Source organism: Pristiophorus japonicus, chromosome 2 (genome assembly GCF_044704955.1).
Source record: "Pristiophorus japonicus isolate sPriJap1 chromosome 2, sPriJap1.hap1, whole genome shotgun sequence".
Lineage (NCBI taxonomy): Eukaryota > Metazoa > Chordata > Chondrichthyes > Pristiophoridae > Pristiophorus > Pristiophorus japonicus.
In genome coordinates, this window is record NC_091978.1 from 345,908,691 (window position 1) to 345,926,071 (window position 17,381).

The window sequence follows — 17,381 nt, forward strand, 5'->3', positions numbered from 1 at the left end:
TTGACTTATGAAGATAGGTTGAGTAGATTGGGCCTATATACTTTGGAGTTCAGAAGAATGAGAGGTGATCTTATTGAAACATAAAATAATGAGGGGGCTCGACAAGGTGGATGCAAAGCAGATATTTCCACATAGGGGAAACTAAAACTAGAGGACAAAGTCTTAGAATAAGGGGCAGCCCATTTAAAACTGAGCTGAGGAGAAATTTCTTCTGAGGGTTGTAAATTTATGAAATTCTCTGCCCCAGAGAACTGTGGAGGCTGGGTCACTAAATATATTTAAGATGGAGTTAGACAGATTTTTGAGCCCATTATTATCTGATTTTAACTCATCTAGTTTTATCTCATACATCATACTTCACAGGAGAATAGAAAGTACTTTAGGGTGTACAATCTTCTTGCTATTGAACTCTAAAGAGTAAAATGATTAGAGAATAAGAAATTAGTTATTTAATACTTACGCTGGCCTGTCCTCAAGGATAAGTGCTGTTGTGGAGAGAGGCTCCAAGTCTAGGTTTTTCCTCACACTCTGATTAGGAGAGGGGGACTTCTGGGCTCTCCTAGATCTTTCTTCATATTCCTGTACAAAATAAATAATTTTATTTGTATCGCTAAGACTACTACTAACTAATTCTAATATTACCTTCATGTAAATACTACCAATTGGTCTGCCGTAGACCTGAATATAACATGAGGAAAAACCCAGTGGTGGGAAAGCTTTGGGAACCACAAATACCAAGTCACCTGTTCCTCCCAAGCAAGTTAGACTTTCCCATGCACAAATGTTTTAAAGCAATAGAAAGGGTACAGTGGAATTCGGGGATTTTACATTTATGCCACTGAATACACAAGTAATGAGTTTAAAACACAATTGGAGTACTATGTTCAGCTTTGGGAATCCTATTTTGAAAATATTTCAGAGTCATGGAAATGTTGCAACATAGATTTGATAGTTGATATGGGATAACAGGATATAGTTACAAGAGACAAAGTCAAGTTGGACTCACTAAAGCAGAGAAGTACAAAGGCAATCCGATACAAGTATTCAAAATTATGAAAGGATTTGAGTAAGTAAAAAAATATTTCCACTAGTCAGTGGTGAAACAGTAATAAGGATGCAAAAACTCACGATTAGATCCTTGGCCGGCCTCCCACCTCGCACCCTCTAAACTGGAGCTTATCCAAAACTCTGCTGCTCATACGTTAACTCGCACCAAGTTTCATTCACCCATCACCCTGACGCTCGCTGACCTACATTGGCTCCTGGTGCGGCAAAAATTCGATTTCCTCGTTTTCAAATCCTTCCATGGCCTCGCCCCATCCCATTTTTGTAACCTCCTCCAGCCCTACAACACTTCAAGATCTTGGAGCCCTACGATTTTGGTCTCTTGCACATCCCTGATTTTCACTGCTACAGCATTAGAGGCAGCGCATTCAGCTGCCTAGGCCCCAAGCTCTGGAATTTCCTCCCTAAACCTCTCCACATCTCTCTCCTTTAAGACACTGCTTAAAATCCACCTCTCAACATCTCCTTATGCGGCTCAGTGTCAAATTTTATTTTACAACGCTCTTGGGGAGCGCCTTAGTATGTTTTAGTATGATAAAGGTGCTATATAAATGCAAGTTGTTGCTGATGTGAAGTATAAAGGGGGTAATTGGAAGGGATTTTTGAGCAGTGCATCATTAGAATATCGAACAGCAACACAGGAATATACAAGACCTCAGAAAAGATGATTTTGGCCCATCTCGCCATCAGAACAGACAGTTCACTACCTATATCCCTAATCTCACCAAAATGCTTGTCTAGCTCCATCTTAAAAATGACTCATACTGCCAGCCTTAATTTCCTTTCTGGGCAATCCATTTCAAAGCACCCTGTGGGAAACAGCTTTATTTGATCAGTCTATTTACCTTTCCTCCTCCGAGCTTCATTCTATTCCCTCTCACTGCTGTCCTCTTTCATTAGGCCACGACTCATTCTTCGCCAGATCTAAATTCTCAACACACAGTTCAATTCTATGCTGTTTGTTTTCAGATTTTGAAATATCCCTTTCTTGTCACACTAGTTTAAATCCATCCCCACTGTTCTATTTATCTTCTCCACCAATATATTGGCGCTAGTAGTCAAGGTCAAGACCACCCTGCTTGCACAACCTGCCATTTCAGAACTCACCTGACTGTCCAAAGAATGCAAATCTTTCTCTGCTTCCCGACGTCACTAGCCACACACTTACCCGTCTAATGCTGTTTTGCCTATATTTTATCACAACTGAAGAGTCAATCACAACGGGGAATTAAACACACAGAAAAATATTAAAAGGGACAGAAAAAGAAAAGGGAACTGGGATTAGATAGGACAGTAGGAGCAGCAGCACCAGACGGGCTGAAGGGCCTTCTCCTATGCTGAAATTTCCAGGAATCTAACTCCTCAAAGATAAGACAACATGACTGGCTGGAGGAGGTGTAAGGAGGTTAAAAAAATACACACCAGAGTGGGTGCTGAAGGCAGTGAATTGATCTGACACGTAAAATGGTTCAGATTAAAAGGGCTTATCTGTATTAGGAGGTTGTGAGGAGTCAGGAGTTCCTCCACCTCAAGGTAGGGATTGTAAGATATCGCCTATTGACAGATTGTATGTAAAACTCGTTTATAAATGATAGAAAATGGCCGTATAACATAAATTGAAAACTTTACATATTCAAGACTTTGAGGAAACAGCATGGAAACAAGCTAAAGGGAGTAGCTTTGCTTGCGTGATTATTTTTTAAAAAAGAATGCAGAACTAGCTATGAGAAACCAGAGCAAGGTTAACACTGTAGAACAACACATTCCAAAAGGCAGAGATTGGCCCCACATACAATAGAGAAATAAAAATGCTGCAAGACCACTCAGCAGCCACTCTGATGAGGGTTAACGAATCAATGTAACTCCGTAGATCAGTTGTAAGCCAACCGAAAGTCGGAAAGTAGTATTCACGAGGCCACCATGCCTCGAAAACTATATAACTGTGTATGTAGAACCCTTGTTCATTGAAGGTTCCTTCCTAGGCAGCTAAGTGTGGAATGCTTTCCCTGCATATGCTTGAATAAAGCTCAGAGTATTGAACCAAGGTTTCGCCTGAGTGATTCCGTGGTCGCTATATGGGCTGGTGTCGATTCCTTATTTCAGAGGATCCACCTTGAAGAGGAGAAGTCTTCTTTTTAACACCAACAGAAGGTAAATGGATGAGAAAATGAAGTTTGAACCACAGAATATAATATACCTGTAAAACCATGGAAAAGTTTGTAGATATGAAGTGGATCAAGAAGTAGTCACAATCCACGTGCATGCAATTATCCTGACATCACTACTAAAACAGATAGTCGGAATAGTGGCCAGGAGCTTTCGCTAGATCGTTCTGGCTTATTTGGCTCGATTTACCCAAAATCAGCGAAACTGGCGCAAAGGATCGCAGAAGTTTAAGTGCAAATTGCAATCAGCGGAAATCAAGTTTCCACTATCTTGTTAGTTTTAAAAACTTCACGCTAGAAGCAGGCCCTACCCACAAAACTGGCCACATCCAGGAGGTAGAATTAATCTCCATTGCGAGTTTCCAGGTCTTCGAGGAGGCTGTAAAAATTAAGCTGGTTCTTTCGGGCGCAAGGACAATAATAGGTATGTTTTAAAAGCTTTTGAATATATATATTTTTAATTTACTATGGAACTGACTACTGTATCCCATTCTAACTAGAAAATAATTTTGCATATTTTTTTGTCATTTTCAGTAACATGAAATCGGTTCTCACAGGTGGTGGACTGACACTGATTAAAAATGCTTTTTTTTTAAAGATAAACCCATTTTCAGCTGTATTAATCAAACTTTGACAAGTTACCACTCTTGTACATCAAGGAATATTTTGAAAGCAATTAAAAAAAAGTTTTAAAACACATCCTGATTACGCTGGTTCATGCCAGATTGTGTGTTCAGCGATATGCAAATAAGTGAACTGGAAACTGGTTTTGGGGGGGGGGGGGGGGGTGGGGGCGGAAGGGGTGGGGAGAGAAGAAAAAGAGAACACGAACGAGATCGCTTTTTAAAACGGAATTGTCGAGACTACCCATATTTAGCAGCTCCAAGACCAGCAATAGTCAGCATTACCCAGGTTGAAAAAAAAAGGCTTCAGGCTTAAAATATCTGGCAAGTTTACCTTGAAGTTGCTCCCAGTTTACTGAAGGAAGTGATTGGGAATGCCAAGATTCCTGGCTTACATGGCTCTCCGTAGTACATTGGTGAAGCAAGATCGGTTTGGTTACTACAAATTATTACATGTAGGAGGAAGTGGAATGCAGAAGTAACTAAAGATGAGACTGTAGCCTGCGCAAGGATCTGGGCGGTGACTGGATCTACGTAACGAGAAGCAAAATTTATGATTGAAAAGTATGGTGTTATCGAGCAAGGCATAGTGAGGCCAGGCAGAGGCAGGAGTCACTTCCTTCAAGGCTGCGGCCCATAACCACCATTACAAGGCATCTAGGGGTGGGCAAGAAATGCAGTTTCGCCTACCACATGAGGGGAAAAATTATGACTGCAAAAGTGCAATTTTTCTGACATCAACAGCACTTGGAAACTGACCACACTTGATCAGCTCTGCTGGGCAGGCCACATAGTTCACATGCCAGGCACGAGATTCCCAAAGCAAATGCTCTACTCCGAACTCGTCCATGCAAAGGAGCCAAAGGTGGGCAGCGGAAACGTTACAAGGACACCTTCAAAGCCTTCTTGATAAAGTGCTACATCCCCACTGACACCTGGGAGTCCCTGGCCAAAGACCGCCCAAGTGGAGGAAGTGCATCCGGAAGGGCACTGAGCTCCGAGTCTAGTCACCGAGAGCATGCAGAAATCAAGCGCAGGCAGCGGAAGGAGCCAGACTCCCCGCCCACCATTTCCTTCAACCACTGTCTGTCCCACTTGTGGTTCTCGTATTGGACTGTACAGCCATCTAAGAACTCATACTAAGAGTGGAAGCAAGTTTTCCTTAATTCTGAGGGACTGCCTATGATGATGATGAAGAAATACAACTGGTGCAGCACTGGAGACCAATCGTTTCCAGTGTTTCACAAGATGATTAGCCACCCCTCCTCCTTGCCAGCTAAGCTCTCAATGTTGTTCTGTGAAATACTATGCTTGAGTCATGATGAACATCCAAGTGCACAAACAGAACTAGTGCAGTGTCAAATTTCAGGTCTGCCTATTCCAACTTCTAAACTTTAAAAAAAAAACTGCCTAATAATGCCATACATTACTCAGCTCAGAATATACTCAACATCAACACACCAACACAAGAGTACATATTGAAATAGATCTCAAGTGCAGTCTGCAAACCAAATCTCATCTTGGCCTGTCCCACCCCACCCATCCACTTTTGACATTTTGACATGGTTGAGCACCTCATTCTCAACCATTCTTCCCATTTTGTCACCAAGGTCCTCATTTTTTACTAGCTCTGGCAATTTGCTTGCCAAAATCTCAGCTCTACACCAAGTGACTCTTCATCCTTGGTGACCAACCTGCACTAAAACAGGACCTGCCGATTTTCCTCTAAACTCTGTCCTCTTGTCCCCATTCAATTTTGCCCTCCCAACACTCACTTTCAGTCTGTGGAAAAAACATGTTCTCTAACTTTCAACCTCTTCTCCTCTGACCCACCATTCATCATAACAGCACCTCTTAACATGTTCAAAACTGCCCAGCCCCAGTTTTCAACATACTTGCCCCATCTTCACTAATCCCCTTTGGTACAACAATTACCTACACAAACCCAAATCCAAGTGTGCAGAGATCATGATATCCCTCACCATCCACTATCTGATTTGGCTTGATCACTTCAAGCACAATGACTACTCCTACTCTGCAGCCAAAGTCTTCTACAACTGCAGGATCATCCTGAAGCTCAAATACAATCCCAATTCTTGTCCACCACAAACTGCCTGCTCCTAGCTCCCTCTCCTGTATCCTCTATCATCACCTATGACGGCACTAAATTGTAGAATGCTACAGCACAAAAATAGACCATTCAGTCCATCAAGCTTGTACCAGTATTTTCTTCTGTGACTCTCCTAGTTTAATCCCACTTTCCTGTTCACGACAATACCCTTGCACATCAAGTTGCCAGCTAACGATCTTTTAAGAGAATTTATAGACTCTGCTTAAAGATTTTTTAACTATGAATTCCACATTCCAATAACTAGAAGAGTTTTTTTTCTAACCCATCCCTTACCTCTTTGTAATTAATTTAAATTTGTGCGTTATTTTGACGTCCAGTGAAACAATCCATCACTATTTACCCCATCATAACTTTTCATGAAAGTCTCCAATTGTTCACTCCTTAACAAGCTTACCTCCAATGGAAAAAAGCCCCAACTTCAAGTCTTTCTTCATAACTGTAACCTTTAACGCTTGGTAATGTCCTGGCAAACTCATGCTGCACCTTTCAAATAACTTCTATCCTTCATATAATGGATTGCCAAAAACTGTACTCAATACTCTAAATGCAGCCTAAATGAGACCTTGGACAAGTTCTTACTGGTTTTATATCAAGAGAAATAGAACAAAAAAGTAATTCAGTTAGCCTTTTTATGGCTTTATCTACTTGTACTACCACCTTGAATAACCTGTTCATCTCCAAAACAAAATCTCACTGTTCAATACTCCATTTAACAGCGTACCTTTCTCAATTCTAACATTGAATATATACTACAGAACAGTTTTCTGCATTTAATTGTCTCTGCTGTCAATCAATTATCCTCGCCTATCAATATACAAGTTACAGCAAAGGAAACAGGCCATTCAGTTCAAGTTGGCATTTACTGTCCATGAATGCAAATAGCCCTAATCATATTTCCCTACCTTGTCCCACTCTTCCATTTCGTCTTGTTTCTTTCGCCTCTCGTGCAGGACCTCTCAACTATTGGGAACTGTCCGCTTCTATCTCCCCTGACCCATCCTTTCATAATTTAAAAAACTTGTTATACTGGCCTGTAATCTGCATTGTTCTAACAAAAATAATTAATTTTTCAAGTCTTTCTTCGTATTTGTATTTCCTCATACTAGGCAGTACCCTCGCAAATCTGCATTGCACCCTCGCTAAAGCCTCAATATCCTTCCAAGATGTGGAGCCCATTACTATGCACTCTGAGGTATTACGGTTTTATATAGGCTCATTATTACCTCTTGGCTTTTATATTATATACTTTGAGATACAACATAGAACTCTAGTTTTTTTTTTAAAAAACAGCCTCATCAACTCAAGATGCTCAGTTCTCTGAACCTGTACCCCCGCGTCGCTATGGTTTAAAGCACCGAGTCTACTTCTATCCAAAATATTATTACTGCTGTTATTTCTTTTACCAAAATGCATCACCTTACACTTACCGACATTAAATTCCATCTGCCACTTTAGCCCATTTCTGCCATCTTATCAATGCCTCCTTGCAGTTTCCTTTGGTTTTCTGAATTAATTATACCTGTACCTCCTAATTTGGTATCATTTGCAAATTTTGACACGAGGCCTGGATCCAAATCAACGATGTACACAGTGAACAGAAGTAGCCCATAACTAAACCCTGAGGGACAACGCTACCCTCTTCTAACCACTTAAAAAAAAACTGCCTCTACTGTTTTCTTTCTTCTAACCAATTATTAAATCCAGTTTGCTAGCCTCCCTTAATTTAATACACCTTAATCTTCTCTAGTAATATTATATGTGATACCTTGTCAAAGACTTTCCTCAGGTCCACATACACTACATCCAGTGCATTTACCCCATCTACCATGCCAGGTTTGTCGAGCAGGATTGTCCATTTTGAAGTTCGTGCTGGCTACTTCTGTTTTCTCTAGATATGTGGTCAATCTCATCCTTAAAGTCTCTGAAAAATTTCCCGATCACCGATGTTAAGCGAACTGGCCTGTAATTATCTAGATTAGTTCTGTTGCCCTTTTTCAAAATGGGTACAACATTGGCAACTTCCCAGTCATCCGGCACACATCTACACTCATTTTAACCAATAAGGGAATTAAGGGTTATGGGGAGTGGGCGGATAAGTGGAGCTGAGTCCATAGCCAGGTCAGCCATGATCTTGTTGAATGGCGGAGCAGGCTCGAGGGGCTAGATGGTCAAATCCTGTTCCTAATTCTTATGTTCTTATGTTCTTAGAGCCCTGAAATACAATTGCAATTCCCTTCATCAACTGCTTTAGGATCCCAGGATGTAATCATCAGGCCTTCCCTTAGATGAACTGACAAATCTAAAATGTTCCTTTTATCCATTACAAGATCGCTCATTTCGCTGAAGGCCACTTCAGGATTCTTCTCTCCACCCACTTGATTGCTGGAGATGCACACACAAACATGTCTACGACCAAGAGTGAAAGCAGAACAAAGAAATGGGATGTTCAATTAGGAACTGAACATCAAAAGATACTGATCTCTCATGAAATGCATGATTGACTGCAGTCAGAAGATGGAACCAATTATTTTTAGATGGTAATAACCATTTGATCACAGATTACTATTCAAGTTATTGGGAAACTGAGTATTTGGATAACATGAGCAAAGTTAGACAGCATGGAATGGTCGTCTAAAGATTTAATTGGAAATGTTTATTGATTCACTTTAAGCTAAGAGAGCACAGGATACTCTAGTTCATGGCCCCAAATATTCCTTCCAGGTGAAACAGCAATTTACTTGTACTTCTTTCAATTTAGTATACTGGATTCGCTGCTCACGATGTGGTCTCCTCTACATTGGGGAGACCAAGCGTAGATTGGGTGACCGCTTTGCGGAGCACCTCCGTTCAGTCTGCAAGTGTGACCCTGAGCTTCGAGTCGCCGGTCACTACTTCTACACTCCATTCCTACTCTGTCCTCAGTCTCCTACACTGGTCCGACGAAGCTCAACATAAGCTCGAGGAACAGCACCTCATCTTTCGTTTAAGCACTTTACAGCCTTCTGGACTCAACATAGAGTTCAAAAATGTCAGAGTGTAACCGCTACCAATCTTTGGCTCCCTTCCCCGCACCCCACTCCCTCAGAGCCTGTTTCTTTCTTTTCTTCTCCTGGCCTCCAACGGCAGTTAGTCATTATCCCACCATTCACATCCTATCTTGACTAATGTTTTTCTAACTCCTGGCATTAGCATTTGAATCTGGGTCATCATTCCTTTCGTCTCTCTAATCTCTCCTGTCTTTCAACCTATCACAGACTTCCCTTTTGTTCTTTCTTCCCCTACCCCTTTCAGTGCTCATTAAGAACCTGTTCTTTTGAAAAAATCTCCAGTTCTGACGAAGAATCATTGACCTGAAACGTTAACTCTGCTTTCTCTCCATAGATGCTGCCTGATCTGCTGAGATTTCCAGCATTTTCTGTTTCTATTCCAGATTCCAGCATCTGCAGTATTTTGCTTTTGTATTATTGGTAGTTCATGTTATGCACAATGTTATTCTATCTGGTCAGGCTGAGTTTCTGAAGTACAATGGTTAATTTTTAACACAAAAGGATATATAGCAAGGTGAACTCTTATACTAAACCGGTTTACAGTCTTCCAAATTAGACAAATTCCTCAAAGAGCACCATCTGGTCTGCATGCTGAGCAATGACTTACATCGATTATATTTATTGAGGGTACAGTGCCAAAACCAAAAGATCGTCTAAAAGTATTTTTGTTTGGGAATACAGCTTCAGACTTCTTAATAATCAGAAAGACAAAATAGAGCCTGATCTTTTTCTTTAAACACCCACAAACATACTTTCCAGCAATCAGGAGCAGAACCCCAAATTGAATAGTCTTCCTCTCCAATTCTGGAGATATGGAAGCCAATTGTGCCACCATTATTGCCTGGCCAAGCACAGTTAACAGAACGGGAATCTGGAACCTTCTGCTCCATACTACTTACTACTCGGGGGATCAAGGGTTATGGCGAGAAAGCAGGAAGTGGGTACTGAAGTTTCATGTTCAGCCATGAACTCATTGAATGGCGGTGCAGGCTAGAAGGGCTGAATGGCCTGCTCCTGTACCTATTTTCTATGTTTCTATGTTTCTATATGCCTCATCACATGGTGCACTTGCATACTGAGCCATTTAGGGAGCTGGATTGTGAAACTTGAATGGCTGTACTATAGTTGCAGTCTTGAAGTAATAGCAGAAACCTACAGACATCGATACTATTGAAGCACAGAGCTGCAAGTATCCTTCTGGCAGATAAATTCCCATTCTACAGCCTTATTACCTAAAACAAACAGATAAAAAGAAAATTGCCTGTAATGGCCACTGTTCACTCAAAACTTTCAACATTGCACATAGAATAGTACAGCGCAGAAGGAGGCCATTCAGCCCGTCAAGTCTGTTTTGAAGAGCAATCCAGCTAGCCCCACTCTTTCCTGATATCCCTGCAATTTTTCTCCTTCAAGTATTTATTCAATTCCTTTTGAAGGCAGGCATTGCAAATCCTAATGTCCTTGCATGAAAATATTTTCCCTCATGTCGCCTCTGGTTCTTTTGCCCTCTCTCTGCCTTCTTGATATGGACCCTTCAGCCATTGGAAACAGTTTCTCTTTATTTACTCTATCTAAATCCTTCATGCTTTTATACACCTATCAAATTTCCTCAGCCTTCTCTACTCCAAGGAGAACAACCCCAGCTTCTCTAGCCTATTCACTTAACTGTATTCCCTCATCCCTGGAATCATTCTATTAAATCTCTTCTGTACCCTCTTTAAAGCCTTCAAGTGTGGTGCCCAGAATTAGACAATACTCCAGCTGAGGCCAAACTAGTGTTTTTATATAGGTTTAGCATAACTTCCTGGCTTTTGTACTGTACACTTATATTTATAAAGCCCAGGATGCCAAATGCTTTATTAACTGCTTTGTTAACCTGCCCTGCAACCTTCAAAGATTTGTACACAAGCATTCCCAGGCGTCTGTTCTTACACCCCCTTTAAAATTGTACCATTTAGTGTATATGGTCTCTCCTCATTCTTCCGACCAAAATGCATCACCTCACACTTCTCTGTGTGGAACTTCATCTGCCATGTGCCTGCCCATACCACCAGTGTCTTCTTGAAGTTTATTACTATCTTCCTCACTGTTTACTACCAAGTTTTGTGTTATCTGCAAATTTCCAAATTGTGCCCAATATTCCCAAGTCCAAGTCATTAATGTACATCAAAAACTGAAGTGGTCCTAATACTGAACGTTGGGTTCTCAGCAATGTTAGCCAAAAACTTTTTTTTTTTTTTTTTTAAAGTAGATATGGCCAACTATTTTCCTGTCCTAACTTAAGCTACCTTTCTGTTCATGGCTAATCAGCTTGGGAACAATCCACTTTTCATTTATAATATTGGGCCCAAGAGACTGACTGAGTCGCTTTGGCAAAATCTAATGACTATAGCCAATCATTTTTAAAAGTTGAAATTATTCTGGACAGGTTGCAAAACATTAAATCATTCAAAAGTTACCTACTCAGCGTAATTAAAATACACTATAGCCTCAATGAAAATCTATACTCATCAAATAATAATGCATTTTAATCAAGATTGTCCAAATATTTTGTACATCAATGTATCAATTTAATCTCAACATTTTGCTTTGCATAAAATTGATTTTTCCAAAAATATTGAGTCTTCTTTCTGGCTGCAAAATGTTCAATATTTTTCTTACAGCTGAGCAGTGTCAATACAAGATATACTTTCACCAGACGTACAAAACCTGCATATGTAACTAAAACTAAATGCATTCACAGACCTGTCACAGATAGAACTGCGCTTCACTAATTACAATGACAGACGATTAATCTATTCTCCATTCTACAAACGTGGTTCTGAACTGCATTTAAAGCAGATTAATTCCCATATACTTACTGTATCCTGTTGTATCATCTCCCTTTATCTTCCCACATATACAAAACTACACACCGTTGAAGTGAACAATCTGTCTCAACACCATCAAATCTATCAGATTTCCCATTTAAACAGACAGTAACCTTCTTTCACCTACTGAAGCATGGAAATAAAAACTTAAACTGTTAAATAATGGTCATTATACTGGTTAGCTATATACATAGGTGTACAAACCAAGCGGTAATTTTTGTATTTCAGTATTGAACACAGCAATGTGGAGAAGCAAAAATTTGAATTTAAGTTGAATGAAATATGGTACAAAAATGACCATTCCATAAAGTAAGGCATAATATGCACTTGATCATTGGCTACCAAGTTCAATGCAAAGAAAATGCACTCGGTACCCTGCTTAAAAACAATAGAATTGAATAATTAAAGGCCTATAAAATGTGATAAAGTAATCCTAGCGCTCATGACTTTTCCTCCACACATTCGCCCAGTGTCAGTTCTTTCAGCATCACAGAGGATCCCTCCCCATGGAAGTCAGAAGAGCAGATTAAGAGACAGATCTTTATGAAATCAAGCTGAAAGCAGAGTGCCAGCTACAGCATGATTCATCATCATTGTTCACAATGTGGGTCGTGTACAACAGGAAGAAAAGCTGCATCAAAAAATGCATTTAGGTATCAAACAGATTAGAAACATAAAGACTGTAATTAAAGCAGAACGTAAAGGAGTCTTGCATAAACAACAAGCACTCTTAATTTCTCGGCATTAAGGTGTGTACTTACCATGAAAGCTGGCCTCACAACAATCCAAGGGAGAGCAAGAATGAAAAGCCTTCATTATGTGTCTTAAAGCTCAAACTGCTTTTCCTGTAAAGGACACTACAACATGTCAGGCTAGCTAATCAATCTGTTGTAACCTTCTCCCTCTCTCTCAAGTTCCTACGACTGCAGGCATAAAATCACTGAGGTCTGCAGTTAACCATCGTCAGTGAGGAAATGGGCTGCAGCCATATTAATCATCTGCAGAGAGGAAACATCCAATCAGTTCTCTCCGATTCCTCTTGTAATGCCTTAGCCTCGTATCACTGATACAGCAAGGGACGAGCTCAGGTTCAAATGAATTAGACATAGCCTCCTAGGTTTATATACAATTACTGATGTACCACTGCAGCACAGCAGAGGATTAAGCTAAAATCCCCACTACAGTGACATTATTAGCCTATGAGAGAGAAAACATTTCATCAAACAACCAGATTAGAGAGCCTTTTGGAAATGTGTAAATATTATAATTGATTAAAAATCAGGGCTTCCAAACTTTTCCTACATCAAACAATATTCTGAATGGAGTGCTGCTATACAAGTAACTATCTGAACAATTTTAAGTATTTAACTCAATGCATAGATTTATACAAGGTATTTCATGAACCATAAAAAGCTAATTTGGCTCCTTGAATGTTAACAATGAAGATAAAGAAAAGTGAAGACTACTGGTAACCAGTTGAGGGACACATTTTATCTCACTGGTTGGGGGCAGGGAGAAGGTGGTGAAAGGGGAAGTCACCTTTTGTACTTTTACCTCAAATATTTCCCTTAGATTCAGCACCAAACATCTGCACCCTTAAGCAAGAGCTATTTCATCTGCACTGGAGTCTGCCTTTACACACCTAGTATTGAAGCAACAGGAGCAAGCCCAAGCACCAAACAGAATAGATTAATAGTTAAGTCAACAATAACAAAGATGAACAGCTGACTTACAGCAATATGCAAATAGATATTTGCTCAGAATTGTAAAAAATGAGCAAGAGTCACATCTCCTGCACTAAAATTAAAACTGGACCCTAAGCAGCCATAAACTTGTATACAAGTTTGATGCTCACCTTCTGCGAAGCCCTTTTTACTTTGATTGCTTTGGATTCCTCAAGATCTAGTTTGAAAATCCTTAAAGATTGACCGGAATATGTATATATATTTAAAATAAATCTACTGTACCTCAAACTCAAAGCGTTACCAAACTTACAAGATTTTTGTATTTGAATCCTGGATATCCAACCTTTTCAATGAATTGAGCGGTTCACTTAAGAATGCAACCATTCATATATTTAGGCTTGCCTGAACTATAGCAACCTTTTGCTTCTGTCCTAATGTGCATCAGCCAGACTGGTAATTTCTTTAATTGAACTTTGTTTTAATATCGTACATATACCTGAACAAGAAAGCAAGAAATAAAATGAATTAAAATTGGATTTCCAGCATTTGCAGTTTCTTGTTTTTTTTAAATATTATGAGGATTGCCTTTCGACAGAAAGGTGCCATATGAAGGTGAAACAGAAGAAAATAAAGTGTTTCTTCAAGAAAGGTTTAGCCTCTTGAAGGGGCTTTCAGTTAATTGATGGCATAAAACAGTTTAAATAGCTTGCCCAAAATTTGCTCAGGTACGCAGCATCCATGATGATTTTTCAGAGGATCAGAATATGATTTTTCTTCAGTCCTTTACTTGGGTGTGGCAGAGAGCAGGAACAAGTAATTGTCTCAATCCTACAATGTATTTACAGTAGACAAAGGTCTGCACACCACCATCCACCCTGCTTTTCTGCAGAGCATCTAGATATAATTATATTATGGTAAGTAGCATCTGGTCTGTGGCTGGAAAATATAATTACACTACTATAGAATTTTGATTCAAAATAGAAACATTATATAACAGACAGAACTGATCTGCACAATGTCAATCTATCATTGATGCCATTCAGTAAGTAGCAATGATATCTACTAGATAGATTTAAAAAATTATATTTGGATATTATCAACACTTTTCAGAGTACGCCAAGTTACCTTTGAAATTACTCTTTCAAAACAGTAAAATTAAATAAATAGATTAAGCCAGAGTGTTAGATTTTTAAGATCATAGAGAATATTTGGCAAGATAAAACTGACAACTTTAAAAAAACATGATGAGTGCAGTAATTCAAAAAGATTCTGCTCATGCCACATCATTAATCATTTGGGCACAATAACATATGTATACCATTTGTTGCAGCTGCACTTGTCAAAGGCATCTGTATCAAATGCATCAAACAACAATATGCCTAAAGCAATCACCAAAACAAATTCTTATGTATGGTAGCAGAGAGAGTATAGAATCATAGAAATTACAGTACAAGAGGCTGCCATTCATCCCACTGCATCCATCTCAGTACTAGTCCTTCAATTGGAGCAATCTCCTAATCTCATTTCCCTGCATTCTTTAAAATTTTTCCTTTTTAAATTGATAGCTGCTTGAACAAAAGTCACTTGTAGTAAAGCAATCCATATTCCAGTAATATTCTTGTGAAAAACAAATTCTTCTAATTTTCTCCATTCCACTAGTAATAATCTTCTAATGTCCTCTTGTTACACATTCACCAACCAGCAGATACAATCATTTACTCTCAATATCTCTCCATTCCTTTGAAAAAGCCCAATTTGTAAGTATCTTGATATCTGCAATCTCTTATTTTGAGCATCATTCTTCTGAAACTGAAGCCTTTTCTAAGGCTCCAATAATGCGCCTACAATTGGATGCCCATAAGTGTGTGCAGCACTCCAGTTATGACCCAATCAGAATCTTGCACAAATTCAGCATCACCTTGCTTTTATATTTTAAATTGGCACATTTCTACTATCTCTTGGGCCCAAGTTTCGACCTCAGTTGCTCCTGATTTTTTGGAGCAACTGGTGTAGAACGGAGTATCTTAGAAATTCAAATTCTCGTCATTTAGTTTGCTCCAGTTCTAGTCAGTTAGAACAGTTTCACTTTGGAACAGAATTTTTTCTTCAAAAGGGGGCGTGTCCAGCCACTTGCGCCTGTTTTCAAAGTTTCGGCAGTGAAAACTTACTCCAAACTAACTTAGAATGGAGTAAGTGAAGATTTTTGTACGCTCGCAAAAACATTGTCTACACTTTAAGAAAATCAGGCGTAGGTTACAAAGCAGGCGTAGGGAATAGTGGGGGGGGGTTTAAAAGGGAAGTTTACAAACATTTTACACTTCAGTTTTACAAATAAAGAGCCATCATCAATAATAAATGATAAAAACATCAATAAATCAATCAAAAAAATTAATAAGAATTTTTTTTTTTAAATCAATAAAACAAAACATTTTCTACTTGCCGACTGCAGCACCGGGAGCCCTCCAACAGCTTGCTGGGGTGCACCCCCCCCCCAGTGTGTCTCTGTGTCTGTTTCAGAGAGGGGGGGGGAAGGAGGAGGAGAAGGAGGCGGCGGCGGCGGGGGGGGGGAAAAGGAGAAGGAGAAGGAGAAGGCGGGGGGGGAAAGGGAGAAGGAGAAGGAGAAGGCGCGGGGGGGAAAGGGAGAAGGAGAAGGAGAAGGCGGGGGGGGAAGGGAGAAGGAGAAGAAGGGGGGGGGGAGAAAGGAGAAGAGGGGGGGGGGGAAGGAGAAGAGGGGGGGGGAAGGAGAAGAGGGGGGGGGGGAGAAGGAGAAGAGGGGGGGGGAGAAGGAGAAGAGGGGGGGGGAAGGAGAAGAGGGGGGGGGGAAGGAGAAGAGGGGGGGGGGAAGGAGAAGAGGGGGGGGGAAGGAGAAGAGGGGGGGGGGAAGGAGAAGAGGGGGGGGGGGGGAAGGAGAAGAGGGGGGGGGGGGAAGGAGAAGAGGGGGGGGGGGAAGGAGAAGAGGGGGGGGGGAAGGAGAAGAGGGGGGGGGAAGGAGAAGAGGGGGGGGGAAGGAGAAGAGGGGGGGGGGGAAGGAGAAGAGGGGGGGGGGGAAGGAGAAGAGGGGGGGGGTCGGAAGAAGAGGGGGGGGGGGAAGGAGAAGAGGGGGGGGGGGGAAGGAGAAGAGGGGGGGGGGGGAAGGAGAAGAGGGGGGGGGAAGGAGAAGAGGGGGGGGGGAAGGAGAAGAGGGGGGGGAAGGGAGAAGAGGGGGGGAAAGGAGAAGAGGGGGGGGAAAGGAGAAGAGGGGGGGAAAGGAGAAGAGGGGGGGAAAGGAGAAGAGGGGGGGGACAGGAGAAGAGGGGGGGAAAGGAGAAGAGGGGGGGGAAAGGAGAAGAGGGGGGGGAAAGGAGAAGAGGGGGGGGGAAAGGAGAAGAGGGGGGGGAAAGGAGAAGAGGGGGGGAAAGGAGAAGAGGGGGAGGGGGAAAGGAGAAGAGGGGGGGGAAAGGAGAAGAGGGGGGGGAAAGGAGAAGAGGGGGGGGAAAGGAGAAGAGGGGGGGGAAAGGAGAAGAGGGGGGGGAAAGGAGAAGAGGGGGGGGAAAGGAGAAGAGGGGGGGAAAGGAGAAGAGGGGGGGGAAAGGAGAAGAGGGGGGGGAAAGGAGAAGAGGGGGGGAAAGGAGAAGAGAGGGGGGGAAAGGAGAAGAGGGGGGGGAAAGGAGAAGAGGGGGGGAGAAGAGGGGGGGGAAAGGAGAAGAGGGGGGGAAAGGAGATGGGGGGGGAAAGAGTGTGGGGGGGGATTGGTGAAGTGGGGGGGGGAATGGTGATGTGGGGGGAAAGGAGAAGTGGGGGGGTCTTGGTGTTGTG

The 17,381-nt window shown here is 41.4% G+C and overlaps 1 protein-coding gene across 3 annotated transcripts in view; it reads right to left on the bottom strand.

The window, feature by feature from the left end:
• Positions 1-17,381, bottom strand: part of LOC139248910 (TBC1 domain family member 14-like) — an 88,351-nt gene that overhangs the window by 35,126 nt on the left and 35,844 nt on the right. For 2 of the 3 annotated variants that reach the window (XM_070872255.1, XM_070872257.1), the window contains one exon: positions 461-579. In XM_070872255.1, coding sequence (XP_070728356.1) covers positions 461-579 — 119 coding nt within the window. Of the gene's footprint in view, positions 1-460; positions 580-12,662; positions 12,763-17,381 lie in introns of those variants that run through there. The other variant, XM_070872256.1, reaches the window with a different exon arrangement.